The sequence below is a fragment of the Chinchilla lanigera genome, unplaced genomic scaffold, assembly GCF_000276665.1.
Source record: "Chinchilla lanigera isolate Chin_1 unplaced genomic scaffold, ChiLan1.0 scaffold00074, whole genome shotgun sequence".
NCBI classification, from domain to species: Eukaryota; Metazoa; Chordata; class Mammalia; order Rodentia; family Chinchillidae; genus Chinchilla; species Chinchilla lanigera.
This window is the reverse complement of record NW_004955475.1, coordinates 12,127,437-12,138,607: the sequence shown is the minus strand read 5'-3', so window position 1 is coordinate 12,138,607 and position 11,171 is coordinate 12,127,437. Positions and strand designations below refer to the sequence as shown.

The following is an 11,171-nucleotide window of genomic DNA, read 5'->3' as shown; positions in this document are numbered from 1 at the left end:
TATACAAATATGCATAGAAAAAACTAAAAAGAAATATGTCAAAGTATTAAGAGTGATTGCTTTGGGTGAGTTCCCCCTGCTCTTTATTTTGGCAAAAATAAAAATGGCACCCAATCTAGGATAACATGTTACATTTAGTTATAATATCTCTGTAGGCTTGCTGAATCAGTAACAATACTTTAGTCCTTTCTTGTCTTCCATGACCTTGCCATTTTTGAAGTGCCCAGGCCAGATTTTGTTGGATCAAACCCAAGGCCTCACACATGCTAAGCATGTGATCTACTGAGCTACACTCTCAGCCTCCCTTCACCTTTTACTATCCATTGTCAGGCCAGTTATTTTATAGAGTGTCCCTCAATTTGATTTTGTGTGAATTTCCTCATGATTTGATCCAAGTTACATGTTTTTGGTGAGAATACCACAGAGATGATGCTGTATTCTTCATCTATTATTAAGGAGCATGGGATGTGAATATGTCCCATTACATTGACGTTATCTTTGATCACTTCATTAAGGTGATTTGTGCTAGGTTTCTCTGCTATAAATTTGCTTGGTTTTCCCTTGTTTATTAATGAGTATTTTGAGCCTCATCAACTTCTACTTATCTTTTAGCTCTCACTTAGGTATCATTTCTGCAGAGAACAATTCCAGAACTATGTCCTACTCTCAAGACTAGGTCAGGCCTGCTTTGTAATTGAGGAACTACAGATAACTAATAAATACTTGAAGTAATGTCCAACCTTTAAAACTTAAATATTTTGTTTGCATTAAGGAAGGTATTGTCATATAGTGTACTAGTGATAGTTATATTGCTATAACATACATTAAAAGTAATTGCACATTATGTCTCAAAAATCATTCATACCTTTTGACCCAATGATCTACTTGAGAGAACTGACATTTACAAAAAAACTCATAATGAAAAAGAATTATTTGTTAGCTTGACAACAAACCTACTGTATACCATGCTATGTGCTAGGTATTAGTGAAAACACAATCTCTGACCTCAAAGAATTTATAATTTAGCAAGAGATGTTTCTCAAAGCACTGTTTTAATATCACCAAATTAAAGACAACTTAAATTTCTAATAATGGATATATGGCCAAATATGGTTTATTGTAGCCATGTGAGAGAATATTACCACAATAGTTTTCATGATATGGAAAAACTCTCATGCTATATTATTAACTGTAAAAAGTAATATACCAGATGTGGTTCAATTATATACAAATATGCATAGAAAAAACTAAAAAGAAATATGTCAAAGTATTAAGAGTGATTGCTTTGGGTGAGTTCCCCCTGCTCTTAATACTTTACTATGGTTTCAAAATTTTCTCTAAGTAGTATGTTTTGTTTTATGATCAGAAAAGATATTCAGAAAAGCAAGAAATTAAGAAATTGTCTTAAAAATATCAATCTCATTTTTATATGAAATTTTACAAAGTCAAATTCAGAGGTAAAGAGTACAATGATGAGGGGCTGGGGATTTAGCTCAGCGGCAAAAGCGCCTGCCTGGCAAGTGCAAGGTCATGAGTTCGGTTCCTGGTACCGGAGAAAAACAAAAAAACAAAACAAAAAAACAAAGAGTACAATGATGATTACCAAATGCTAATATATGAGAGGGAGGAGTTGTTGATCAAGGAGTACAAAGACTCAAATAGATAGGAGGACTAAGTTTTGAGATCTGTTGCCCAGCAAGGTGACTATACTCAATAAAAGTGTGTATTTTTTTTAAAGCATGGGAACTCTTCTTTTTCCTTGCTGGCTTACAATATTTATTTTTAAATCAAATGTAGTATGAGTCTAGGATATTCACATCTAGTTGGAAACTCAGGTAGGTGGCAATACCTACTGGTTATTGCATTATCCTCACAGCCTCTCAACTTCTAGAATTTCTTATGTGCTCTTATGTTATGTGGAGGTTTTCTGCCAAAAGAACAATTTCCTATAAATTCATGTGCCATATTCAAATTACGTTTTAATTGTGCCACTTGACTTCAGTGCTACAGACTCCATCTAAATACAGTGTGGGAGACAAAGAAAAACTTAGAAGCCCCTGAAAATTAAGAATGTTATTATATTGTATTTCCTGTTAGGTCAAACATACTCAAAAGTGACATCATATGCATTAATAAAATCTTAGGGGGCAGGAAAAAGAAGCATATATCTTTTTTGGCAGTGTTGATGATTAAATCAGGGTCTAGTAGAGCATGCTAGGCAAGTGCTTTACTGCTGAGTTAGGTCCTTTAACTCAGAGCTGTATAGCTTTCTAATGGTGAAGTTGTCCTGTGTTCCATTTCTTCTCATAGGCAGCTCTGGAAGCACTAGATGAACTGGACCTATTTGGCGTGAAAGGTGGGCCCCAGTCAGTTATCCATGTCCTGCCTGATGAAGTACAACATTGCCAGGTAAGGAAATAATAGACCATGTTATAGCAAATTTTATTCTTCTCCAGATTCAAGCTTAGGCCAGGGATATAGCTCAGTGGTATAAGCACCTGCCTGGCAAGCGAAGGTCCTGATTTTGATTCCCAGTACCACAAACAAAAAGCAAAACAGATTCAAGCTTAACAGGGACATTAGATTAGAGACAACTGAAGGACAGTAAATTATCTGATTTATTGTCATGTGCCAACAAATGTCTTTAGTAAGCATCCAATACTGAGATAACCCTGAGAGCAGAAGCTATGAAATAGATCATAGTCCTGTTCTCCCACCAAAGGTTTTAAAAGAATTCCACCATAGTATATTGAATTCTCCACTGCTATCATGTCAAGGGACGATAGTCTCTTCCTAAGAATATCCTTTTCTAAATACACAGACAGAACAAGAGATACCAGACATTGAGTACTGATAATGGCTCTGAAACATTCTCATATCCTTGGTTGCCTCTGGGTCAGATATTTGGAGATTAGACAGTGGGGTAAATATATATCTTCAGTTTTGTTTAGGAATATTCTTGGTATTGCATGATTAAAGTTTTTCTCGCTGGCACAGTGAATCTTCTCTTTTTCTTCAAACGCTGATTAGAGACCATTGGAATGCTAATGAGTATCAACTCACCTTCTAACTTGAAAATGTTCCAGGGAAAAAGTATATGTCAGTGGCATAGGACCTGAGCCCTCCCATCCTGCTTCTCAGCAGCTACATTTTGTCGTAATTCTACCCTTAAATAGCTGCTAATGGAAAAACAGGACTGTGGGTGACATAATGCTGTGAGAATAGATTTTATGCATGAGTGACGTAGAACCTCCTTGGGTCGAGGGACCTGGGCCCGTGGTAAGCGGCGACACGGTGAAAAGAAGACACCGGAGACCAGGCTGATGGCGCAGATCCGGTTTATTACGGAAGTACCAGGCATTTTATTAAGCAGGCTAGAGGCGTGGCAATGGAGGCGGGGCTAGGGGCGTGGCTTGGAGGCGGTACTTTTGGCCGGGGGTGGGGGGCTGTGCGGAAGTAAGAGGTCAGAGCGGGGAAAACCTAGGCAGGGCGACTCACTCGGTGTGCCGAGGACATGACGAGTCCGAGTGTGCTCAGACCCGCTCCTCTGCCACGGCCGTCAACCAGACCTCTGGACCTCTCTTTCCCACACATGAGCAGCTGCTTAAAAATCAGGATGGGGAAGCACTGAGAAAAATATTAAGACAAGTGATAATTTACAAAGCTAACAAGTTTTTTAAGCTTTTGTTATTGAATGTTTAAATTTTCTTCTGAAAGATCTTCTTCCTCATTAATCTTTTGAAACTAAAGTGGTTAGTTTTCTAATGTTGAAGTATTTGGTAATGTATCATGTTTGACTTCCTTTCTCTTAGTCTATCCTTAATTCACTACTTCCCCGGGCTTCAACATCCAAAGAAGTTGATGCCAGTCTGCTCTCAGTGATTTCCTTCCCGGCCTTTGCCGTTGAAGACAGCCAGTTGGTGGAGCTCACAAAACAAGAGATCATCACCAAGCTTCAGGTGGGTCTATATGTGTTCTCCTTAAGGCTGTGATTTTAAGGGGAAATTTAGTGCCTTTGGGACGTTAAGTATGACCTGCATCAGTGATTTCAAGAAATCTTGCATTTTTTAAGTTGTCCTCTTCTAAATACTTTTTTAAAAGGCTGCTACTTTCTACAGTTAGTGCTGGTGGGAATGCAGAATGGTATATCAACTTAGGAAAATGATTTGACAGTTTCTTAGAAATTTAAACATACACCTACTGTGAGACCTAACAGCTTCTCCCATAGATACCTGCCCTCAACAAGTGAAAACTTAGGCTTACTGAAAAATATGTACACAAATACTTATAGAAGTTTTAGTCCTAATTGCAAAAACTGGAAACAACCTTCAGTATAGAAACAGGTGGACAAACCGGACGTGGTGGTGCACACCTGTAATCTCAGCACTTGAGAGGCTGAGGCAGGAGGATTGTTGCGAGTTCGAGACCAGCCTGGGCTACAAACTGAGCTCAAGACCAGCCTAAACTGCATAGTGAGACCTTGTCTCAAAAAGACAAAAAAAAAAGAAATAGGTAGACAAATTAGACTGCATTCCAGTGAATTGTTGACAATTGTTAATTGTTTAACAATTAAAATGAACTGTTGATTTATGTGACATTGTGGATGACTCTTATGTTTTGCTAAGAGAAAAAAAGAACCAAATGACTGGACATTGTGTAATTCTACTAACATGACACTCTGGAAAAGACAAGACTGAAGTGGGGAAAAGAGATTAATGGTTTCTAGAAATTGGGAGGAGAGATTGTCTATGAAGATGCAACAGGAGAATTTTGAGGGTAGTGGACCAGCTCTCTGTGGAACTGTGCTGGTAGATTAATGACTCTGTATAGTTTGTCAATACCCATGAAATTGTATACCTCAAAAAGTAAATTTAAAACATCAACCAGAGTATGAAAGAAAAATGAACTACAGACTGGAAAATAAGTCTAATTGCACTGCAAACGAATCATATAACTATACTAAAAGGGATGAAAGAAGGAGTTGACTCAGAAAACTCTGTTTTGACTGGATATTGTAAGCCTAAACACAAAAATAACATACATACTCTACTGCAGGGATTAACAAACTACAGCCTGTGAACTGCTCAACTTTTCTTGTATGGTTTTATTGGAACACAATCCAGCTATGTTTCTATACCATGTACTGCTGCTTTCAAGGTATATTAGCATAGCTGAGTACTTGCAATAGAGACCGTCTGGCCTGACAAACCTAAAGTATTTACTCTCTGGCCCTTTAAGAGAGAATTTGCCAACTTTTGCTCCAGTGGATAAATTTGTTTCTCTTTTTTTCTCAAAGTATGTTGTGTTGACCAAAAAAGAACTGCTCTACAGCATATCATAGACAAAATCCCAGAAACTTCGAAGAAAGAAAGAATACTCTAAAAGCTGTTAGAGAAAAGTACCAATCACTTATAAGGGCAAACCTATCCTTAAATTCCAGGAGAGCTTGGAGTGAAGTTTTTCAAGCCCTAAAACAAAATAATTGCCAACCTAAATTAGTATAGCATGCAAAATTATCCTTCAAAAATTGGCTGAGAAATAAAGACCTTCCATGATAAAGATAAACTTAAGAAGCTCATGACCACCAAACCAACACTGCAGAAAATATTTAAGGGAATCCTAGAGACAAGGAAGAAAACAACCCAAGAGCCCAAGAAAAGTAGTTATACAAAAGGAAAATAGAAAAGAATCAAGCACATGGCAGGAATCAGTATATATCTTTCAATAATAGCACTCAATATAAATAGGCTTAGCTCTCCAACCAAAACACATACATACACTGGCAGATTGGATCAGAAAATAAGAGCCTGCAGTATGCTGCCTATAAGAGGCATACCTCATCCATGAAGATACATGCAGACTGAACAAATAGAAAGGAAATGATACTCCCAATGTGTTTCAGGGCACAGACCAGGAGGCTCCAGCTTCTCAGGCATGGAGCAGTGTCCACACGGTGGGCAGGGGCCAGGAACCTTCACAGATACAGTCAGGTGGGAGCCAGTTCCCCTTGGAGTTCAACTGTGCCTCCAGCATTGCTAATGGCTGAGCTTTGAGAAGGCTGCAAGGTGGGCAGAGTGTAGTGGGTAGGACTAACCTTCTTGTGTCTGAGGTTCCTCTGTGGTCTTTGCCAGGATGACCCTTGAGTGTGACTGAGTTAGGGCAGCTCCTGCCGAAGCTCTTGGCCATGGCAAAGGATCGGTCCAGGGAGCACCAACTGCCAGACTTCCCATCCGGATCTGCATTGTTGGGTTTGGGATAGAATGGATCATGTTTTGAATGTCCTACAGTGGGAACCTACCAACCACCTGCTGAGCAGAGGCCCTGGCCCCAGTACTATCTGACTTGTACTCATTCACTATGTCCCTTGTGTCTGAGCTGCCTGGCACTACTGCCAAGAAAAGAGTACTGAAGTCAATACACATGTGAGGGACCTTGGTGTTACACTGACTCTGAGCTACAGAAGTTAGCTGCAGAGTGGGTATCCTTTGGAGAGGGTATTACAAAAAGCAGAAAAATTAGACTTGCATGTTGGAGAGAGGAAAGCGCCTTCCCCATCGGATGATAGTGTTATTGGATGCCCCTGCCTGAGACTTGTGGGACGCTGACCATGAAACAGCCAGGAGGGGAATCGAGCAATCTTCCCTCTGTCTTTTTCTAAATTGTTTTGAAAATATTTTATTACATTTGGACAATGTAAATACTGTAAAAGTTTTTAAGTAAATATAGTTGATATAATATAATGATCTTTGGAATATTATAACACATAATATATAACATATACATGAGAATATCATTTTTTAAAAACGGGTCATCACATTCTAAAAAAACCACATTCTGGTGCTTCAGAATACTGTTCCATGAGATATTTCATGTATTTATTTGACATAAAATATACAAAAATACATAGTACATGAGTTCCAGTATTTATTTGACATAAAATGTATGAGTGCAAATTGAAAAATGTAGAAAGACTAATTATACTTTCATATTCCATTATATAAAGAAAGAATGTTGTCACGACCTAAATTTTTCCATAAATACTGCACAGATGCAGGATTCCTTTGAATCTAATCATTTGGCACAGAAAGTAGATATGGGTAGGAGCAATGAACATACAAAAATGACTTCCTTTTTCCTGTAGATTTTGCAACAACAAATAAATGTAACACAAGAGAGGGAAAAATGGAGGAACACAGGACTTGCAACCCAAAATGCAGCATATTGCAGGTGCCAGCCCCATCGCTGGATAGAAGCTGGGGCACCTGTTGACTCAGTGAGGAGGAAGGTGTATTTTGAAAATGTACCGATGAAGCAAAACTAATCTTAACTTATTTTAGAACCTTGTACCTTTGTGTGATTATTACCTATAAAAGGATCTTGAAGGCAGGATTAGGCGATCTAACACCTATTTCTACCAAGAAAATATGATTGAGACACAAATACACCCTCTCTGCTACATATGTTCCATGCCCATATTCATGCACTGACAGCAGAGACGAACTGTTACAAAAGAGACCGAGTTGTGAAGAGCTCACGGTATTTATCATCTGCTGCTTTACAACAGAGGGTCAACAAACCGTGATTTCAGTAAAGGGTAAAAGGAAATTTTAAAAGTAAATCATACCCGTCAGTAATATGAATAAAATATTCTTTTCTCCAACACTAATTATATAGGCAATACAATTCAATTAAAAATTTAACCATTTTCAATGTAATCAAACTGCCTTTGATATTTATGTGGAAATATCAATAAGAATGGTTACAGTATAATGAAAATGTGTAATTAAGAAATATATATTCTTCCATATGCCAGTTATATACAAATAAGTATCCAGTAGGAAGTCAATAATAAATGTTAAGAAGTTCTATTATAGTTAGTTGAACATACTTTTCAATCTGAAGATGAATACAGAAAGCTTTAATCTTCAATTCCTTAATCAAATATTATAAGCTCTCGCAACACAGAGCTTATCAGTTCTTGGCTACATCTTGCTTATTTCTCTCCCCTTTTGCTTCCTCTGCTCCTTATTCTTCACTGGCCTTCCCAACACAGCCACTCACATCCACAGGTTGGCTCGTGTTCACTGTGGCTGTTTCCACAGTCTTGTCCAAAACTGTCACCATGATTTTGGCTTTTAAGTTTCAAAAACCGGTTGCAGTTGTAGTTAGGAAGACTCTCATTCCCTCCAGTCAGTCAGAACATTTTCCAAAGCTCGTTGGTTACTGTTGATCACTTTGTAGAAATGGAAACCCAAAAACAGGTTGGAGATCAGGTGAGAGCCCCTACTGATCTCTTCAATGGCAAAGTAAAAGGCAGTACAAAATGGTAGTTCTTCCAAAACCATAAATCAGGTGTCGATTGTCAATTTGGTTTGAGTGGAAGAGATAGCCGGATAGTTTGAAAGGGGGAAGACCCCACCCAGTACCAAGTTGCTATCCAGGAAGGTGCTTGGCTTCCTGTATTGAAAACAACTCCAAGAAGTCGTCCCCTGTGAAATATGTAGAAGAGTTTGTAGAGGTCTCAGTCTGTAGGTGGTTGGCTCCCAGGAAGAGCACAGGGGCATAGCAGAGGAGTGTTGCTCTGGCATAGTAGACAAGAAGCAGAGAGCTCGAGCAACTTTTTCTGAAGTACATAAGAAGCTGTTCTGGGGCTGGGGATTTAGCTCAGCGGCAAAGTGCCTGCCTGGCAAGTGCAAGGTCGTGAGTTCGGTTCCCGGTACCAGAGAAAAACCAAAAAAAAAAAAAAGAAGCTGTTCCTTCAAGCAGGCCTAAAAGATTGGCCTCTAATATTTTCAGAACAGCTGAACAATCTCAGAACATGCCCAAGAGGACAAGCCCCCCAGGGGAAAAAGCAAGTGATGCTTTTAATGAATTGGCTCCTCTGCAAACCCAACATCTCTGAACCCAGCTGGTAGGAAGACCAGTGACATTTTTGGTTCCCAGTTACTGCCACTTAATCCTTAGTACACCCAAACAAACCCAAGGCCTGCACATTCTTGTGAGAAAAAAAAAACACTCAAAATTGGACCTTTAAGCTGTAACAAATACCTCACCACAAGAAGAGCTGGGCATAAAGGGCAACTCGAGAGAAATGGATCCCACCAAGGAGCCACAGGCCATGCCCATGGTTAGCAGCCATGAGCCCAGGCTGAAGTCGGGGCCTTACTCTCACAACAAGGTCCTGAACCCACTGGGAAGCAATTCAAGCATCTTCAATTAAGAGAGTCTAGAAAGGCTACTCCTTCACCTCTAGGCAGACCAGAAACTCAAGAGATAGGATAATGAAGGTTATTGTTGTCTTTATCCCAATTAGGAGGGTATAGGGGTGTGTGTGTGTGTGGGTGGGTGGGTGGGTGGGTGGGTGTGTGTATAGCTTCTCAGAGACCCTGCTGCCATTCCAAGAGCTGTACTGAGGACCGCTGCATTATTGACCACTTGTACTTCTTCTGTGAAGTGTCTATTCATTTTGCTTGCCCATTTTGATTGGGTTTTTTATTTTGAGGGGTCTAATTTTTTAGTTTTTTATGTATTCTAAATATGAGTCCTTCATCTGAGGAATTGCTGACAATGTTTTTTCCCCATTGTGTAGGTTGTCTTTTTACTCTGTTTGGTTATTTTTTTGCTGGGGAGAAGCTTTTTAACTTAATGTGATCCCATTTGTTGATTCTCAGAAGTATTTCCTGTGCAGCCAATGTTCTGTTCAGAAAGTCCTTACCTATGTCTATGACTTCAAGTCAGTTTTGTGTTACAGTGGGTTAAGTGTTTCTGGTTTCACATTTAGTTCTTTGATGCACTTTGATTTTCGTTTAGTACATTGTGAGAGATATGGGTCTAAGTTCAGTCTTCTGCATATGGATATCTAGTATCCCAACACCATTTATGTAAGAAGCTATTTTTCCTCTAGTTTCTGGTTTTGTTCCCTTTGTCAAAGATGAAATAGTTGAATATACCTGAGGTTGTTTCTACATCCTCTATTCAGTTCTATTGATACTCATATGTGCTTTTGTAACAGTGCCATACTGTTTTTATCACAGTAGCTTTGTAATATAACCTCAAGTCAGAGATTGTGAATCCTCCTGCTTTTCTTTTTTTACCCAGAATTGCTTTTGCTATTATGGATCTCATTTGTAAGTATTCAGTTTTTCTTGATGCTATTGTGAACAGTATTTTTTCCCTCTAATATTTTATAATATAATTATATAATTTCCCTCTAATATTTTCTCATTCTCATTGGCTTCATTAAGAGTGTATGTGAATGTTATACATGCGTTCAAAAAATCCCTTAAGTACTTTACCCAATGAAATAAGACTTATTGATATTGGGCATTGTCGTAGTTACTTTTCTCCTTGCTGAGACAAAATACCCAACACCCAAAGTTAAAGGAGAAAAGGTTTATTTAGCTCACAATTTGTGGAGGTTTCAGTACATAATTGGATGGCTCCAAGGCAGGGTGGCAAATGGCAGAGGGGCAACCATTCTTGGCAGCAGAAGGCAGCAAAAGCAACAAGTGAGAAGGGAGACAAGCTTCTTTCTGCCCATTTATTATATCAGGTCTACCAAGATTAGGGCAGTGCCAATCCAGTCAGTAGACTGATCCAGGAATCACCCACCCTTAATCCCAGCATTGCACCACCAATCATCACACACTCTAGATTCAGCCACCTTTAAAAAAGCCCTATGACCACACAAGGCTTTAAGGGGGAATCTAGACACTAGGCATAACACCTTGATAATTTTTGAGGCACTGGTTTGCTGTTCACAAACTTCTTTAGGTGCTTTCTATCATGGAAGTATCATATTTCTCCAGGAATTTTGTTCATTTTTATTTTAAAAATAAAAGGAGGAAAACATTAACAGACCGACAACCTTTTACAAAATAGCAAAAGAACAGTACAGACAATCCAGAGTTACAAACAAAGTGGTAGGAAATTAACAATGCTTGTTGTATTACATATTGATAGCTTCAAAGTGGTTTCTCATGAAAACAGATAGAGACATGCAATATTGATCAATCAAGGACTCATTAACAGTTTCTTTTGGCAAAGAAATAGAAGACAGTACATCAAGTATGTTAACTATCCTGCATATACATACATACAAAATTTCTCCTTCTTTCCCTTTTCTTTTCCCACATCCCAGTTGCCCTTTACCCTTGAGTGCTTTCCTATCA

At 38.8% G+C, this 11,171-nt stretch overlaps 1 protein-coding gene across 5 annotated transcripts in view; it reads left to right on the top strand.

The window, feature by feature from the left end:
- Positions 1 to 11,171, top strand: part of Phka1 (phosphorylase kinase, alpha 1 (muscle)) — a 152,150-nt gene that overhangs the window by 33,820 nt on the left and 107,159 nt on the right. For all 5 annotated transcript variants that reach the window (XM_005401695.2, XM_013502821.1, XM_005401692.2 and 2 more), the window contains exons 7-8: positions 2,311 to 2,409; positions 3,813 to 3,959. In XM_005401695.2, the coding sequence (XP_005401752.1) occupies positions 2,311 to 2,409; positions 3,813 to 3,959 (246 nt within the window). The remainder of the gene's footprint in view (positions 1 to 2,310; positions 2,410 to 3,812; positions 3,960 to 11,171) is intronic.